The 19107-nt window shown below is 37.9% G+C and overlaps 2 protein-coding genes across 4 annotated transcripts; both read right to left on the reverse strand.

The window, feature by feature from the left end:
• Window positions 1-951: 951 nt before the first annotated feature.
• Window positions 952-6168, reverse strand: tpi1a (triosephosphate isomerase 1a). The gene is made up of 7 exons (XM_081377033.1): window positions 5958-6168; window positions 5128-5251; window positions 4936-5020; window positions 4638-4770; window positions 4380-4465; window positions 2897-2984; window positions 952-1495 (listed from the first exon to the last, which is right to left on the reverse strand). The coding sequence occupies exons 1-7, from the start codon at window positions 6067-6069 to the stop codon at window positions 1377-1379; spliced, it is 747 nt and encodes a 248-aa protein (XP_081233159.1). The 5' UTR covers window positions 6070-6168; the 3' UTR covers window positions 952-1376.
• A 4051-nt stretch (window positions 6169-10219) lies between these two features.
• On the reverse strand, window positions 10220-18862 carry gnb3b (guanine nucleotide binding protein (G protein), beta polypeptide 3b). 3 transcript variants are annotated; one of them, XM_081377030.1, is made up of 9 exons: window positions 18621-18819; window positions 16736-16826; window positions 16511-16656; window positions 15937-16000; window positions 14747-14903; window positions 14595-14661; window positions 13565-13766; window positions 13159-13375; window positions 10220-11092 (listed from the first exon to the last, which is right to left on the reverse strand). In XM_081377030.1, exons 2-9 carry the CDS (start codon window positions 16790-16792, stop codon window positions 10986-10988), a joined length of 1017 nt encoding a protein of 338 aa, XP_081233156.1. In that variant the 5' UTR covers window positions 16793-16826; window positions 18621-18819; the 3' UTR covers window positions 10220-10985. The 3 variants fall into 3 exon arrangements, with proteins under 3 accessions (XP_081233156.1, XP_081233158.1, XP_081233157.1); XM_081377032.1 differs by having other exon boundaries at window positions 10283-11092; window positions 18780-18862; XM_081377031.1 differs by lacking the exon at window positions 18621-18819 and adding an exon at window positions 17651-17878 and having other exon boundaries at window positions 10283-11092.
• Window positions 18863-19107: the final 245 nt, after the last annotated feature.

A 19107-nucleotide genomic window follows, 5' to 3' on the forward strand; every position in this document is an offset into this window, starting at 1 on the left:
GCAATTTTGAGCGTGGCATGGTTGTTGGTGCCAGACGGGCCTGTCTGAGTATTTCACAATCTGCTCAGTTACTGGGATTTTTTTTCACGCACAACCTTTTCTAGGGTTTACAAAGAATGGTGTGAAAAGGGAAAAAAATCCAGTATGCGGCAGTCCTGTGGGCGAAAATGCCTTGTTGATGCTAGAGGTCAGAGGAGAATGGGCCGACTGATTCAAGCTGATAGAAGAGCAACTTTGACTGAAATAACCACTCGTTACAACCGAGGTATGCAGCAAAGCATCTGTGAAGCCACAACACGCACAACCTTGAGGCGGATGGGCTACAACAGCAGAAGACCCCACCAGGTACCACTCATCTCCACTACAAATAGGAAAAAGAGGCTACAATTTGCACAAGCTCACCAAAATTGGACAGTTGAAGACTGGAAAAATGTTGCCTGGTCTGATGAGTCTCGATTTCTGTTGAGACATTCAGATGGTAGAGTCAGAGTTTGGCGTAAACAGAATGAGAACATGGATCCATCATGCCTTGTTACCACTGTGCAGGCTGGTGGTGGTGGTGTAATGGTGTGGGGGATGTTTTCTTGGCACACTTTAGGCCCCTTAGTGCCAATTGGGCATCGTTTAAATGCCACGGCCTACCTGAGCATTGTTTCTGACCATGTCCATCCCTTTATGACCACCATGTACCCATCCTCTGATGGCTACTTCCAGCAGGATAATGCACCATGTCACAAAGCTCGAATCATTTCGAATTGATTTCTTGAACATGACAATGAGTTTACTATAATAAAATGGCCCCCACAGTCACCAGATCTCAACCCAATAGAGCATATATATATACACACACACACACACACACACACACACACACACACACACACACACACACACACACACACGATAAAAGCAGAAAAACAATCTTTAGACCAAGTGAAGACACCATGAGAAGGCAGGATAAGTATATATTTTTATTTTCTACCGAGGTGGTCATTTTTACAGAGGATAAAGTGCTCTTAAAGTCACTACAAACTTCACCGCTGGTCTTGTAAGTTCATCAGTGTGGAGTGTACAGTGTGTTAGACTTCAAGTAATGTGCTCTGCAAGTGCATAGGCAATACAGTGATTCACTCAAGCGCAGCAGCAAATAAAGAACTAACGTGTCCGAGCTCTCTTCTACCTTTATATTACCACATTTTTAGTAGGAAGGGAGATAATATTAGTATTCCAGACCAATAACCCAACTCAACCATTTAACAAGCAGGTGAGTTAAAGCAATACAACCACAAATAAACATTCAGACCTGCTGGAATGATAAGAAGCTGGTATATATGTATTAGTGCAGCAGTTTGGACCCTCAAAACAGCTGAGCATCTCTATGAGCGGGCATTTATGATGTCAACAAACTCAGGCTTAAGGGAAGCACCTCCAACCAGGAAGCCATCAATGTCAGCCTGGGCCGCAAGCTCTTTACAGTTTCCCCCAGTAACAGAGCCTGTCAAATGAGGGAAGAGCATGAAAGCAATCCAAGAGTTACAAATCACAATTTTATTTTTCTATAAGATATATTTTAAATACAATACAAATTAATGATCATTAAATTATACATATTATAGGTTCATTTAAAAATTAAAATATATCATTGTGAAATGATTAAATTAGTGGTTATCCCAAAAATGAAATTTCTGTCATTAATTACTCCCCCTCATGTCGTTCCAAACCCGCAAGACCTTCGTCCATCTTCAGAAACACAAATGAAGATATTTTTGATGAAATCTGGAGCTCTGTCCCTCCATAGACTGCCACGTAATCACCACTTTCAAGGACCAGAAAGGTAGGAAAGACATCGTTAAAATAGTCCATGTGACTCCAGTGGTTCAACCTTAATGTTTAAGAAGTGACGAGAATACTTTTGTGCGCAAAAAAGAACCTGGAAGCGCTGCACTGTGTTTACAATGTGAACAGCAAAGCAGACTGACATGGAAGAGAAGAGATTGTTGAATAAAGTTCGTTTTTTTGTGCACAAAAAGTATTCTTGTCACTTCATAACATTAAGGTTGAACCACTGGAGTCACATGGACTATTTCTTTTTCTTTTTATTTTTTTTATATATTTATTGAACATTTTCAACTTTAACAAAACAACACAGATTCCAACCACGATTAAAAAAAATTATATATATATATATATATATATATATATATATATATATTTTTTATAATAATAATAAAAAAACAGCATAAATGGTACCAAGCACATTTAACCTAGACCACCTAAAGAGTAAAAAAATAAATAAAAATAATGGTACATTGCAATTTCAAAAACATTATTATGTACTCACTCAAGGCATTTGAGTGGGAAAACCTTTCTGCAGAATAGTTGACAATTCAGCCCCTAGATTATTGATATAGGGTTTCCAGACACTATAAAACTGGTCTGGCTGACCATTAACTAAACAAGTTAAGTATTTCAGCGGAATAAGTTCCATCAAAATCTTGTGCCCACATGGACTATTTTAACGATGTCTTTCCTACCCTTCTGGGCCTTGAAAGTGGTCATTATGTTGCTATGGAGGGACAGAAAGCTCTCAGATTTCATCAAAAATATCTTCATTTGTGTTCCAAGGATGGATGAAGGTCTTACAGGTTTGGAACGACATGAGGGCGAGTCATTACTGGCAGAATGTTCATTTTTGGATGAACTATCCCTTTAAATTGCATCATGAATGGACAAGCAAGGACATTCTGCAAAACTACTTTTGTGTTACACAGAAGAAAGAAGATCATAGTGATGTGGCATGAGCAGAGTAAATGACAGAACATTCAGTGCTGGGTGAAGTATTTCTTTAAGGCCACTCAGAACTGAACAGACAGGATGTTCTGCACATCAGACTCACCTCCGTAGATGATGCGCACAGATCCGGCTACTGCATCCGACACGTTCTCTCTCAGCCATTCTCTCAGCTTCTCATGCACCTCCTGAGCCTGTAGCACATACAAAACTCCTTATACACCGATTCAAATACATGATCATGAACTGAATGACTTAAAGTGCCCCTATTATGCTCGTTTGCATATTATCTTTCATGTAGTGTGTAATATAGTCAGATGTTTGTGAATGTAAAAAGTCTGCAAGTTTCATAGACCAAAGTGCACGACAAATAAAGTTATTGTTTCCCAAAAGAATAAAGCGATTCTGAACTGCCTGAAACGAGACGTCAGTAATTCCAGTCTCACTTCCTGCTTAAACCTATGTAGGTCTGTAACACATTTGCATAATGCCAGCCTATGGTCGTTATGGCTTCCCGTGAACAACGTCTACTTTGACCCGCCCTCAAACACTGTAGTTGTAGCTGAGGCCTGGAAGAGTTTGGTTTGTGTTTTCGACATGTCGAGAAGACGCTGTTTTCAGCGCTGCTAGAGCAAATCCACTACAAAAGGATGAGGACTTGACACAGTAAAACTGACACCATCATAACTGTTCGTATCACTGTTTATCAAGTGCTGAGAAAGATCTGGAACTGAAATTCAGATATGATAATGGGCGTTTTAGTTTCTGATACGCACTGAAAGCAGTGGACCAATCACAACAGACTGAGCCGTCTGACCAATCAGGTGGGGTTTAGCGAGACCGAATCCTATATTCAACTGCTTCAGACACTCTGAGAAAAGATGTGATGCTTTACCTTGGATGCATGTACACAAATGGAAACAAGTAATAAAAACTCAGTGAGTGTTTTAACGCAATTTTCTCACCTCATGGGATCACAACACTAATAGATAGTAAATCTTTTCCTGGATTTTTTTTGTGCGTTCCCGAGATTAGACCTTCCTTAACATAATGCCGAAAACCCGAAGTCTCTAGGTGGTCTGGTTGAGGAGTAGATAGAAGTGCAAGATTGGTGCGCACAGACGCACAGAACAGAAATCATGAGTTAACAAGCGCAATTTTGTCCGGTGGAAAATTGCGCTAAAAGAGCATAACTGAAGCACTTTAACTTCATTTGATTACTGCTTGTGACACACTCACAAGCTTCCATGTTTACATATGTTATGTGCCTTATGTATGCGTTTATATGAGAAGCCTAAATTAAAACTGTTTATCAGATAAAGCAATCTTATCTTTTCACAAGACAAAAAATTGCTTGATTCATATAGATTCATCTAGTTTTGGTTAACTAGACTTTAAAATGGAGGGAGAGAAACCTCAGGTTTCATTGAAAAAAAAAAGAATCTTTTTCAAACAAAATTAATTTTCATTGTTGGGTGAATTATCCCTTTAAGAATATTATTACTCCTGCTTTAGTGAATATGCATTTCATGAATAGAAAATGAAAGCTATTAAAAATTTTGATCTATGGATTATGTCAATAGATTTACCTGATCAGGAGAGGCAGTTTTTCCAGTTCCAATCGCCCACACTGGTTCATACGCTAAAACCACACGAGCCCAGTCCTTCACATTGTCTATAAAATATATAATTTCATCATGGCATTTAGTGTTTTATAGGTTATATGTATACAATCATGAACAAGGTCATGAACAAAATAAATATTCCTAATAATACAGCTCAGCATATTTGCTGACAATCCATGCTATCAATGTTGAAATTACATAAATTTGTTTCTTATAAATGACCTGCAATGACTTTGGTCTGTTCAAACACCACGTCCTCAGTGGTTCCAGCTTCTCTCTCTTCTAGTTTCTCCCCAATGCAGGCGATCACACCCAAATCATTCTCTAGGCAATGGGCCACTTTCTGGCCAATCAGCTGTAAAAGACATCACAGCCAATCAGATTGAGACAGGGCTGAATGCAGAATAGCATGAATATGCATCAATATGACGTCTGAATTTCATCATACAGAAAAGCAAAGACATAAAAGGGTTTTGACTCCTAGATCACTTTAAAATAAAATTCCATCTCAAATCTCAACCTCGTCACTCTCGCCAAACACATGACGCCTCTCAGAATGGCCCAGAATCACCCAGTCGATGCCGCAGTCTTTAATCATCGCTGGACTACAGCCGAGAAGAAAAGGAGAGAGCGAGAAATATGCTTTTAGAGTTTTGACAGTGATAAATGGTTGTTCATAAAAACTATTAAAGATACCAATGAGCATGTATACCTGATCTCCCCGGTGAAGGCTCCTTTGGGTACCTTATAGCAGTTCTGGGCGGCCACACCGATCCTCTGGTCCAGTTTAGACCTCACATAATCGAGATAGATGGACGGTGCTCCACACACCACCTCTAAACCATGAAGACAAAGCCACTGTTAAGATGATATATGATCATGAAAGCCAGCATAGCTACTTTTAAAGGGATATTTCACCCAAAAACCAAACATATGTCAACCTTTACAATTGCAACAGTTTTTGTGAGAAATATTTATTTTATTATTATTTTTGCTTACAACTTCTGACTTTATTAGATCATTTCCCACAGAGAGAATGGGTACTTTGGCTAACAATGCTTTTTTATGCATGTGATATGGGACCAAAATGGGATACAGCTAACAATTGTTTATATAATAAACTGTATTTTATGAAATTTGTATGCTTATGGGACAAATATGGGATAGGACAGATATAACGTTAGTCAGTAGAACAATAGTAATAAATGAATGATGAGGCTTTCTACTGCAGGCCTATGCACAATTGTCTGCGTTTCTTAGGAAAAATAACACATGACTGTGATGGCATGCAATGATAGAAGAATAATCATATCAATATCAATATTAACAAGTTTATAAACAAGTGTATAAGTTATTTATAATTAAAAACAGTCCATCCATTTAAAGTGTCACGTGACGACATGTATAGCGTCTCTATGCGTCTAAACATCTCTATCGATTCTATCAAAATACATCAGACTAATTGGCTAAAATGAAAACTTAAATACTTTCTGCTTAATATGCTCTCAGGTAAACAACATAACATCAAATAACGCCATGGACCTGCTTCATCGTTGAGACTGGCCGTGTTCAAGGTCATTATGAGCTCGCCCAGAGTCTCTTTATCGCCGTTCATTTTCCAGTTTCCCCCGACGAAGAATTTTCTTGAAGACATTATTGCGGGACAAACCAAACGGACCAAACACACCTACTGCGGTATTATCGCTCCCGTAAGCGAATTTGCGAATCCTACTATGGAAAAGGTTTGGTCGTTAATATTCAGGAGGTGGTCCCTTGTCATTGGAAGGTCGCAAGAAACGTCACAATAACCTAATTAATGTGCATGAGGTGAGGCCTCGCCATGAAAAGCAATCGTGTCCATGGACAGTAAGCATAGATATTTAATAATAATTATTATTTTTCATAATGTAAACCTTAGGAATACTAATCAGTCAAATTTCCTAAAATCTTTTTAACTATGGGCTGCATAGAAGAGCTCAATGGATTTAAAAAGTATATATGTGACCCTGGACCACAAAACTAGTCACATGGGTAATTTTTTTGCAATTGAGATTCATGCATCATCTGAAAGCTGAATACATAAGCTGTCCATTGATGTATGGTTTGTTAGGATAGGACAATATTTGGCCGAGATATGTGAAAATCTGGAATCTGAGGGTGCAAAAAAATCGAGATGGTCCTCAATGCAGAACATGAAATCCACAGGGAGGAGTCGGATCCAGATCCAACTCCTCCCACCTTACATACCTAAACCTACCAATCTCCACCCCCTGATCCCTAAACCCACCCCTAAACCTACCCATCTCCACCCCTAAACCTTCCAATCTCCACCCCTTATACAAGATCCGACTCCTCCCCCCGGATCTTGTGTAACGTACTGCATTGAGGTGCTACTGAAAAAATCGAAACATTGAGAAAATCGATGAAATTAAAGTCCGCGTGAACCGGAAGTTGCAAACGACTTTTCTCCAGTGTTGTGACGTATTTCCCAGTGAAACGGAATATTGAACAGAGGGCAGGGTTTTACTCTAGTGCTCCTCCTCTCCATCTCTGCTCATAACAGACTAACGGTTTGAGGGGAGTGGTAAGCGTTTCCCAAACCAAGCCGTCAAGTCTACGTCATCAGGGAAGGTCCTCCAATGCAGAGGGGAGCAGTGTTCGAATTGAGGGGGGGCTGGGGGGGTCCGGGACCCCCCATAAGCATCAAGGGACCCCCCATAAGGCCAAAAAAAATTACATCGGGGGTCCCCTGATTTTTCATTAAAACTAAAATAATAGAAACATAATTTATTAGGTAATATAATTTTTAATTAAAGTATTGTGCTGCCGCTCCCATTAGAAAGTAATTAAAATTAGATTTGCGTCTGAAAAGACGCTCAAATTTATAAACAGATACATTTTATTGATCGTGCCATTTATACGCTAAATTATTTTATTTTTTTTATTTTTTTTGCGTGTAAATGATACATACTGCAAACCCCTTGGGTAGGATTAGGGGTGTGGAGTACGTGTATATTACACGCCATAAAGTGCGTCTCATTATGCAAGCAAAAACTATTTTTGGCGAATAAATGGTAGGCTACGAGAAATAAATTTCGTGCTAGCACTTTCACGAGAGTCTGGTAGAGTGGATCCTCATTTTCACCTCACGATGACGGTAAGATAATATTTTTTTCTTTTATGATTGTTTGGTAATTTACTGATCTGAATAGAATTTCGACATTAACGCTTGTCCAGGACACGTGCATGTGTTTTTTAAGGGACAAGTGAAAGAGAATTGTACTTGCCCAACCGGACAAATGCCCTGATTAAAACAATTTTCAATATCAAAAAAATAAAATAAGAAATAACGTACTCGGTTACTAACGTAACCTCAGTTCCCTGAGAGTAGGGAAAAGAGTATAGAGAGTAAAAATTAAACTTATTTTAAATAAATCTTAATTTTAAATCAGCCTACTTCAGTGTGATATTTTATCATATTATCATGCTTAACACTGAGAATTTGAATAATTGAAATGTGATGATCAGATGCAGATATCTAAATCAGAGAATATCAAATAGGTTCGGGAGGTTGGCGGGTGGATTATTTATTTTTAACAGCAGATTCGGGAGACTCAAAGTGCATCAGATTAATGATTTTATCTTTAAAATGTACAAAATTTTCTTCCGGGGGGGCATGCCCCCGGACCCCCCTAGAGGTACCGAGCTCAACCCACAAAAATACTGTGGGAAACACAGTAGGCTATATGATGGTCTACGAAAAATACACATTTAATTATCTTATTAAAACATGATCGGGATTTTAGCACCTAAACCTCATTTTGAGCCAGGAAAAACCCGGATTATTACATAGATTTTGGGTGGAGAAAAGTCTTTGTTCATCAATTATGTTGAGTTAATGCTCAGCTGCAAAAACATGTTCTGAAACACGAAAAAGTTAAGTAGGCTAAATGAAATTATAGTATTATATGAAATAAATAAATGAAATGATGTATATTATTATGTTTTTTTTGGGGGGGGGACCCCCCAAGAGCTTTGACACAATTCGAACACTGGAGGGGAGGGGCATTTTCAGATTTTGATTATAGATTACAAAGCCAAAAAATTTTTTTGTGTGGATTGACTTGCATGGATGAATTGTTCACCACAAAACGATCAATTTAGGCAAACAAAGTCAGTATGGTCAATTTTGATTTCATGTGGACTTTAAAGTTGTCCATTTATGTTCGCGAATGTGCTGCAATGACTCACAAAAATAAATGTTTTATATATTTATGGTAGGAAATTTACAAAATATCTTCATGGAACATGATCTTTATGATCCTAATGAAAAAAAAAAATCGATAAGTTTGACCCATATAATGTATTGTTGGCTATTGCCACAAACATAGCGACCCGTGCGACTTGTGACTGGTTTTGTGATCCAGGATCACATTTTTGTATTTACAATGGGGTACAAAAGTATGAGATCACTAATGAAATTGCATCTACTTTGCATTTTTTTTTAAGTCGGTACTTTTTCCTCAATACAAATGGCATTATCTATTTTATCCAGGATGGTTTTGGGATGTTCCGAAGAGCATCTTGTGCTTCATTTGATTTTATAAAAGTTCACATGGCCAATGCCATTTGCATGGCCTTCATTTATTTTTTTTGTTTTATTTTTTAATGTCACTTTACATCATGCAGCTTTAGATATGAAGTTCAATGTAAGGAGTTGTAATGCCCTTCTGAATGCTGTTGCCATCCATGTGTGCTTTTTCTTACAATGAGAATTGTTCCAAAACTGTTTTTTATGTCCTATTATATTATGTCTTCTTTCTCATTTCGCAGCCAAAGCTTGGTCATCTCAGCCGTGCACCACCGACTTCAACTTTAGTCAATTAGTCTTCTGTGCTTCAGTGCTTGCTAATGTTTCTCTGGGAAAAGCTCTATTGAAAGTGGATTAGAGTAAGCCTCACGTCCTCCTTCTTGAAGTGAAAGAAAAAACAACTGTCTGATCTACTTTCTCAAGGTGAGACTGCAGTAGGTGATAAAATATACTTAAAGGAATTAGGTTTACTTAGGTTGTGACCTCATTATAGAAGTGAAAGCCTATAATACAAAGTTCTGTCATGAAACTCTAGATAGCACAGGCTCATTAGTCCTTAACCCAATCTGCTTGCAATTACGTCATTCTCTATAGGGCACAACTGATTGGTTCCCACTGTATTTGTAGAATAACACTGAAAAACGTGCCTATCGTTTGCTGTAGCAGTGTGCAGCATGCTTTCAGAAACCCTCCAGCTTCCCCAGCTCCACCTGTTAGATCTGCTAGGGGGGATTCATGTATGCTTGTGCAGCAGCAGCATGTCTTACTTGCTCACAGCAGTGTGTCGTGAATGCGGCAAGTTCCAGATTTGCTCTGCAGCAAAAGCAGCGTATAGATCTATTCCACCAAAACCAAACACATTGACATTGTCATACTCATTACCATCCAAAACTCTCCAAGAGTTGTCATGACCTGGAATTCTGACCTGGATAACTAAAAATTAAATTCCCCTGGGCTGATTTTTATTTTATTTTTTTACAATGTAGCTTCAGATATCTTTCTTTTTTCCTATTATGAACTTTAACGTTTTTTTTTAAAACATAGTTTTGTGGCCTAATTAGATTTCCTTTCCAATAATATTTCTTTCTGTCACCGAGTCTTTAATAAGTGCCCAGTCTAAAGTTTTCACAATAAGGTAGTTTAGATGTATTTTACACAGTAATGATGTCAAGATCAACATTGTTTTTTATCAATTACTTCAAATGCCCTAAAATCATAAAACACGTATTTTATTGGACATAACAGCATGCCAGACACAAATAGCACACACCAAAATATCGTTTAATGCAGAATACTATGTTTATTAGAAAGGAATTCGAGTAATCACTGCAACATTTAAGAGGAACTGTCTTGTATGTAAAAGCCCTACAAAAAGATGAAAAGTAAATAAAGACCAAATCTTCTCTTTTAGCATTGATGTACCATTTGGACTTTGGGAAGTTTGTCACAAATTAAAATACCAGGTTAAAGTTGCCAACAGCATCAAAGAGCCATCAGATCTCAGTCAGTGGAGTTGTTGGGAAAAGTCACTGTACATTTTCTTCTGCATTCTATCATCATTTCTAATACATAAAAATAGTCATGCAAACTTTCACCTAATGATGAGGATTTTTAACAGACAAAAACTATATTTTTTATTCTTGAATAATTATTCATTTTCCTTATTTTTAAGATGTCAAACACTATAATTTCAAGTCAAAGTATTGTTGTCATGATGAGATTGCCATTTTAACAATAATGCAAACTGCATTCCTGTGTTCGTTGTAACGTACATTTTTACAATTAAATATTCCATGTAAATATTCTAATAAAATCCAGTCATCCAGAATCCCACACATACAGATGTGACATTCGTGTGTTTGTTTGTGTGTGTGAGAGAGATTCTTTGTTGCCTAGAATTTCTCAGTTCTCATCCTCTCTCTCAACCTTTACTCATCCTTTCTGTCTTATCCTCTTCTCATCTTGTTTCAGGGTCCAGCTCAGTTCCAAATCTTCAAGAAGCTGTCCCATGAGCCAGTGCAAACGCACATGCCATCTGATGGTACTCCGGTGCAGCTCACCCTGTTGTCATGGCCAGACAACACGCCTACAAGAGAGAAAGGAAGAAAGGAAGTGAGAATATGAATTTGATAGGACTTTGTTCTTCATGCATGCTTCTTTATTCAAAGATGCAATGAAACGGAAGTAGCAATTTGCAACAAATCTTTTCTTCCGTATTGTGACATAAATCTGAGTGTAACGGATTATCGGAAAAGAAAAAATGTAGGGTGGGGACTTGGTTTTATGCATTGGTTGCTGTGGAGGCAGAAAAAAGACTCAAAAGTGGAGGCAGACGAACATGAGCTTTCTCAGTCTGTAATTTCACCGGAGGATGCAGTTATTACATTTTGATTAAACATTATGAGGTAAAAAAAAAAAAATAATTAACATATGCGTGGATGACTTGTTTACAATAAAATCTATAATATAAAGATAAATGGGGTGAATTTTCATTTCATGACTACTTTATAGAATACTTCCTCGACTTAAAGCCACGATATAGCCTACTTCAAGCGAAATTGAAGAACGATCTGGTGTGTCAATAAGAACAAAATAAGGACAACATTTTTTGGAGTTCGTTTCAGGTGTATGAAACAGCTTGCCAGAGCGAAATGTCTGAAAAAGTTCACTCCGGCTGGTTCAAACACCTTTGATGGAGATTATAGTATCAAATAGCACAGCTACGTCTGTAAGATGTCTGCTAAAGATCTGTTAATCTGGAAAGCATCTGCTTATATCTAAGTCTATATGACATCTGACAGGAAACGTCCTAGAGACGTATTGAAGATGAGCAAACACTCTAGAAAATTCATCTTGCAGATGTAAATGCAGACATCAAATAGACGTCTTTGAGATGTACTTGTGCTATCAGGGTGTAATATTAGGCGATTTCCGCTTAATTTGATGTGGCTCATTTCGGTTCATTTAATTTGTATTCAGTCTGTTGAGGTCAGATGTGAGTAAAAACATAAAACACACTGGAGACCTGCTTAATAGTATAGTATCCCCCCCCCCCCCCTCCATGTTTAATACTGTAAAGCTGCTTGCTTTAAAGCAATATATTCTATATAGTGGTATATAAATAAACGTAACGTGACTTTCTTGGAGTGCCGAATTGCAGAGGTAGTGCAAACATATACACATCGCTATGATCAGATGCTTTCTTAACTGCTGTTTTCTCACTGCTGTCATTTTGGTTACTGAGAGGAAAGTACAGCACATTTCCATATTCATCTAAATGTCGCTCTCAGCACCGTATGTGGAGTCGCTAAAAGTATAGCCTTCAGCTGCAAAGGTATTTCAAACTTCTTTATACGCAAGCTTAGAATGAAAAAGAGCTTTGCTGTAAGTTTATTGGGGCCTTATTACACAGCTCTGTGGAATACTTGATTCTGATTGGTCAATAGCGCCATCCAACGGTAAATTATTCCCAGATAACAACCGCTCAAAACAGATAACGCAGGCTCATCCGGGTTACTGAAGTCAGCAGTGCTATACGCCTGCTAGGAACGGTTTTTCTTTGTGGAAGTTTTGCATTTGGTGAGCTAATAGAATATTAAAACTCAGTCAAATCAATATTTTGTGGAAAGTTATTTAATTATGCCATCCAGTATCGTGGACTAGCTCTCTCGTTTCATAGAAACGCAGCTGCTGCCATTTTGTGACTATTGTTTTGTACACTGTTGGATTATAAGATACAAACAGGTATGATTTTAAAACAGTTTAATCTGAAATCAATATCTCTTATCCCCCTAATTATTTATGTATGACTGCATACCATATCTCTTAAATGTCCGGCTAGTTTGAACTTTCCGCGCTGCAACGGCTCTCTCTGCGGAAGCTTTGCATTTAAAGAGCTAATAAAATATTTCAACTCAGATCAATATTTCGTGTCTAATTATTTACTTACTTAAGCGGGAAAATGTACATCCAGCCAGTGGTTCTCTCAAAATAACCCCCTTCAGGCTGATCAAGTCCCCTCCGCTTCACATCAGGGTCCTCATCACCCGTCGGGTGTTGCTTTGAGAGAACCACCGGCTGGATGTGCATTATCCCTTACTTAACACCAATGCAATTATTCACTCCACCCGCTTCTCCTTTCTTTAAACTTACCCACTTTCTCGCCCTTTAGCGAGTCCCAAATATTGCAGTTGAAGTCATCGTAGCCAGCAAAGATGAGGCGGCCAGACATGGACAGAGCCAGTGATGTGACGCCGCTGTTCAGGGCGGTATCCTGGTAGCAAATCACTTCTTGATCAGCGCGAAGATCATACATCTTGCATGTGCAGTCATCCGAGCCTGTGATAACTGCGTTGCCACTGGGGAGGAACTGAAGAGGTAGACACAGTTTGGTGAATCCATATATGTGCTTTTCTCTTATCAATTGGAAAAACTCAAATCTTTGAAACTGGTAGAAGGTTAGCATCATCAACAAAGAAGGAAATTACTTGCTAAAAAATAACTGATGCCCTTTTCTGTATTTTCTTGGTAGTGCATCAAACATTTCCCTTAAACTCACTGAGATGGCATTGATGTCACTCGTGTGACCCTGGAAGGTTTGCTTGCACTGGCCATCCCTGATGTCCCACAGCTTGGCCAGAGAGTCGCAAGCACCAGAAATGAAGGTGTTGTTGTCAGGGGACAGAGCCAGACACATGCAGTCACCAACATGGTTCAGGTAAACGGTCGTCTGCTTTCCAGTCTCTAAATCCCACATTGCACTGGAAAAAAAAAAAAAAAAAAAACGGGATAAAATGAATAATAATAATAGAAACTAACAAAAGCTTATTACATTTTCACATCATTTAACTTTTTATAAGTTTTTTTTTTATGGATATGTTTATCAATTGTTTGGCTAAATGAAGGTTGCAGCAAATTTGGCAGTTTAGCCAGATAATGTGTTGAATGTGCAGATAATAGCGTGAACAACACATCCTTTTGATTTTCCCGGCAAAAACGTCCCAAGTCCTTCACATGAAAATCAGTCTACAGGCTTTCATAAGCAACCTAGGAAGTCGGGGAAGGCATCGTTTTTTAAAGGGATAGTTCACCCAAAAATGTACTCACCCTAATCGGAGTTATATTAAAAAATGTCCTGGCTCTTCCAAGCTTTATAATGGCAGTGAATGGCCGTTTCTGTCTTGAAGTCCATCTATCCATGATAAAAAGGTCTTCTGAAGTGAAGCAATGTGTTAGTGTAAGAAAAATATCCATATTTAAAACTTTATCGACTAAAATAACTCGCTTCCGGCAGACGGCCGTACGTATCGATTTACGGCGGAAGAGTAACACTTGACATGACGCACGACGTAAAAATGAGCAAAACAGCTACTTCTAAGCTAAGAGCGAAAAAGGACTTTGCCGTGAGTATATCGGGTCACTGAATCACGTTCAGCCTCTTATACGTTACGTGTGCACGAGTGGGTTTCTGAATTCTACATATAGCCCCTTTAAAAAAATACACTCAATACTCATACAAAAATGTAATAAAATTAATTTTTATACTTGGGTGAACTATCCTCTTAAATGTAAAAGTTACATGCACAAACCATGTGGTATCACCAGAGGCGGTAAGAATCTGAGTGTCACTGAGGAAGCGGCAACAGGACAAGTAACCTATAAAAAATAGAGAGAGACACAATTACATAACAGACACATGAAAGAATAAAGTAAAGATTCTCGAATGACTTATATACTTTACCTGTGTGAGCATCCAATTCTTTCACGGTCTTGATTACGGGTGTCTTCAAGTTGTAGACAGTACACATGTTGTCGAGACCACCGCTGGCCACAAGGTTTCCAGAAGGAGCATATGCACAGGTCATCACCCATGAGGATTTGAGGGGAACAGCATTCATCTAAAGAAAGAGGCAAATATTAAATCTTGTCCTTGAACGTATTCAGAATCGCACCATCAAATGTAATTGCAAAATAATCACTGTTCTCAAATATGTTTTCCAGGTTTTGTTGCTTAAACGGATCCTGTCCTGCCAGAAACTGTTCAAAACAAGTTAATATTCTTAAAAAAATCTTAATTATTCTTAAATTCATTCATGAAAAATGTCATGATTCGTCAATAACTTTTGTACTTAAATTTAAACAAATTTTAGTACAACAGAAACCACACTATACGCAAAAATCACATGCTCTGTTTTTGCACATAAGCTTTAATAGGAGAAAGTATTTTCACAACAAAAATTGCAAACTTCACCTTTAAATAAAGTATCTTTGTTCAACTGGACGTTTTTATTCATGTGTAAAGTTGACTAGGGTACGTTTACAAGACAACAATGTACTAAAAATGGAATAAGCTTTTCCTTTGCGTTTTTGAAAAGTTTTGTGTACAGACAACAATGTTGACAAAACAATCCCCGTTCTCACGGATCTGCGAAAACGACTAAAAGCGATGTATTATTCATGCCAGGCCAGTAGTTGGCGATGCAACTTTGTAAAGAAACACTATTTGCCTATAGACTGAACACATAATATGCATGCACATGACGTCACCGTTTTCACAAATTCACATTTTTATAGTTTACACAGACGATAACGGTACCGTTTTCAAAAATTTGCATTTTCAGGCCGCAAAAATGCCATTGTTGTGTAAATGAACAGCCAAAACACGTGAAATTTTTTGAAAATTGCTGAAAACTGTGATGGTTACAATACCTGTGAATTATTAGAAGTTAGAGAGATATTTAAAAAAATATATATCGAAAGGCCCATTCAAGAAGCTTAAAATATGCATCATTCATTAAGCTGAGAACAAAATGGCAACATTATGATGAATAGCCCAAAATATTTAGAGACTGCTTGCTGGTATATACAGCTTAAATATATTTATGATTCCCCATCTTCTCTTGAGGGTGTATTTGAGTAAGTCAAACTCACCTTATTTCCAGAGTAAGAATCCCAGATAAGGAGTTTGCCATCCTGTGATGCACTGACCATTAGCCTAAAGACACCAATGAAAGAAAGAGCAAAGAAAGGCTGGTAAGACAACAGGATGATAGGATAAATAAAGGATTTATTTATTTTTTTAGTTTTGAAATCTCACAAATTTCAGAAATCTTCAGAAATCTCACTATTTTAAGGATAAAATATGATTTTGCTGTCACTGCAGTTTAACCATAGACATGGTTAAGTCCCGTCTTTAAAACACTGAGGCTTAAGTCTGTTTCAGGTCACTGACCCTGATAATTGATCTAACTAAGAATTAGCTAATTCAAGGTGACCACAAGATGCAGTTGAATTCCATGTGAGAGCTATTAACCTGGTTGAGCAGATCATGTGACAAGCTAGGGCATCAACTAAAACTAATATATTTCACATTCTGTCAGATCATTTTTTTTTAAATCCTGTAATGTATGTTTGGAGGCCAAATTGATAAAAATGAATGAATACATCTACTGTGTAGTATATATCTCACTTCGTACTTTGATTTGACGCATAATAATGTTCTCACTTGTTGTCTGTACACCAATGCATGGCGTAGATTTTGGCCAGGTGGCCTTTGAGGGTCCTCCTGGTCTTGAGTTGGACCCGAGGGGCCGGGGCCACCCCAGCAGCGGCCGCGGCCATGTCTGTGTCATGGACTGCTTTGCGAGCCGCCTAGAAGGGGAACAAACATGTAATATTAGTATTAATTGTTTAAACAGCTAGTCATTGCATTAGTCTCATATAGTCTCACCTCGATCTGTGTCTTCAGGCCTTCGGCCTCCTTCTTCATCTGTTCCATTTCACCCATAGCTGCTGTTGATCGGGGTGCTTACCAACACAAGCTAGAAGCAATCACAAAATACAAATTCTACTTAAAATGGTCTTATATGTAATCAAGTAGAAGTAAATAAATAAATAAAATGACTGGATTAATCTGAGCTATTACGTCATCAGGCATGTGGAAGACATTTGAACAATATTGAAGATGTATGATTTGGCATAGTACTGACGAATATTGATTTCATACAAAACCTTTCAGCCAATATCTCACGTGAGACCAATTAAGACTGAACTTTTCATGTAACATCTCAAAAAGCAAGTTCTTCCTGCTTAGTAGACAGTATTGAATACAGATTTGCAAAAGTTGTGGAACAACAATGGTCTGTCATTTAGAATCTCTAGGAAGTTAGATAATCCAAATCCAGTTGAATGTTCAGTAATGTTAGCTAAATGCTAAGCGTTACATAAATAATAGTGCTGTTGGGTATTTCAACTTTTACTGTCATAGATACTGAGAATCTGTGATTAAAAATTCAAATTTCAAATACTGATATTCAAAAAAAAAAAAAAAAGTGAAAGCAAACTCAAGTAAACTTCCAAATCAATCCTTTCGTTTTTATTTTAAAATATTATGCAATTTATGAAACAGAGCAACAACAACAAAAAATATTGTAAAGTAAGCCACATCTAATATTACCCATAAACAAAACTTGAGGCTTGTCATTGACTTAGTAAGTCTGCACCTGACCAATGAGAACGTCTAGATTTTAAATTACTAAGTCTAATCAAGATCTGTAATGCTGCCTTTCATGTAGATGTACATCAACCTAAGTTGCAACTTAATATAAAAACATTTGGTTGCTAGTCTACCACCATATGAATTTACCTCTCAGTGGGAGGCCAGAAGAGATGATGAGGAATTATCAGCCTTGTTGTACTACGGAGATCCTAATGAACTTAATTCACGGTAAAGAAGTAGAGCCTACTGCTCTGTAGAAACTGTGATCTGCAGAACTGTCTTGCCAATGATCAAATTATGATATGTTATAATAGTTACAAGATTACTATGTGATGTCTGTTCAGCTCTTGCTGAGAGCTGTTGTTTTATTGATGTGAAGGCTAGAAGAAAGGTTTAAGCCTTTGCAGGAGCTGTTGGGGGTGGCTTATCAAATCTCCTGTCATCCGATTACCGACTGCTCTTTACTACGGGATCAGGTGGGAACCGAGGTAGGGAGATCAAAGACAAAACACAAGGAAAAGGGCAAGAAAAGACTTGGGGATTTGTATGTGTACACGTAAGAAAGTTCATCAAGATGAAATGAGACCTGACGAATCTCAAGATTTCTAAGGTGTATTTGATTACTCGCTCAAGAGCAGCTTTAGCATTAGGTTAATCCTACAAAGAGACAAATGTGCAAACTTTGCCAGTTGCGACGACATCATAATCCGTTTAGAAATGAAAAACCACAGGAATGCATTAGCTAACAAACTTTGCTACAACCTCCTGAAAGTGCTGGATGCATTTCTGATGGATGAAATACCAACATTAACATCCCAGTGTAATTTTATGTGTTATTAAAGTTGCAGATTAACCTTTCGTGATAGTGTGTTCTGGGAACTACTTCCAGGAAATCAGTAGAAAAAATCTTTTTTAATCTGTAGTATGTGTGCAAAATGCATGAACGTGCACAGATAAAGCAAAGCATTTCCGTGTATTCTGCATTCATGCCAAATTAAAAACAGCATTTTAGGCATATGACTTCAAGTTTGACTTCAAGTTTATCACAATGCGTTTTGCTTTCACATACAATTTTCTTACACACGCTAATGAATGACCAAACTAAAAACAAACTCACCTGTCTACCCAAAAAAAGCTTCTTCCCTTTCTCCTCAATAACTCCAAAGCCTCTCTCTCTGTATCAGTCTCTATTTTGCTTAGTCCACAAGACAGCTCTTCAACCGTCTTTCTCTCTCTGCCTCCCACAGGTTACTCCAACAGACTGGATGCAACTTACCTGTGGAAAAACTCTCTCTTTCTCTTCCCCTTCTGCGAGAGAGGAACAGATGAGGATTGGAGGGGATGAAGGAGATCAGGGATGAAAGGATAAGCCCAAAGATGAGCAGAGAAAGGGTAAGAGAGAGAGAAAGAGAGAAGGAAAGGGGAGGGCAAGGAACAGGTAAACCGATTGGAATGGAAAATCAGGTTATGGGGTCGAAAGAAGAGGCAAGAGTGAGTGCAGAAAGCAGAGGACAGAGGAAGGGATGGATAGTGTGTGGCATGAACAAAAATATGGTTGATTCCTGAAGAACATCTTACAACTATCATAAAGTTCTCAGTGTTGT

This window comes from Scardinius erythrophthalmus, assembly GCF_964197995.2.
Source record: "Scardinius erythrophthalmus genome assembly, chromosome: 10".
Taxonomy (NCBI): domain Eukaryota; kingdom Metazoa; phylum Chordata; class Actinopteri; order Cypriniformes; family Leuciscidae; genus Scardinius; species Scardinius erythrophthalmus.

Bases quoted from the DNA above. Each gene is read 5' to 3' on its own strand.
- gnb3b (XM_081377030.1), bottom strand. From the start codon at position 16,792: ATGGGTGAAATGGAACAGATGAAGAAGGAGGCCGAAGGCCTGAAGACA. The intron at 16,001-16,510 runs GTGAGAACATTA...TGGTGTCTTTAG, and splicing joins CATTGGTGTACAGACAACAA to GCTAATGGTCAGTGCATCAC. The intron at 13,376-13,564 runs GTGAGTTTAAGG...CTACCTCTTCAG, and splicing joins GTGACATCAATGCCATCTCA to TTCCTCCCCAGTGGCAACGC.
- tpi1a (XM_081377033.1), bottom strand. From the start codon at position 6,069: ATGTCTTCAAGAAAATTCTTCGTCGGGGGAAACTGGAAAATGAACGGC. The intron at 5,021-5,127 runs GTATACATGCTC...TCTCGGCTGTAG, and splicing joins GCCTTCACCGGGGAGATCAG to TCCAGCGATGATTAAAGACT. The intron at 4,771-4,935 runs GTTGAGATTTGA...TGTCTTTTACAG, and splicing joins TGTTTGGCGAGAGTGACGAG to CTGATTGGCCAGAAAGTGGC.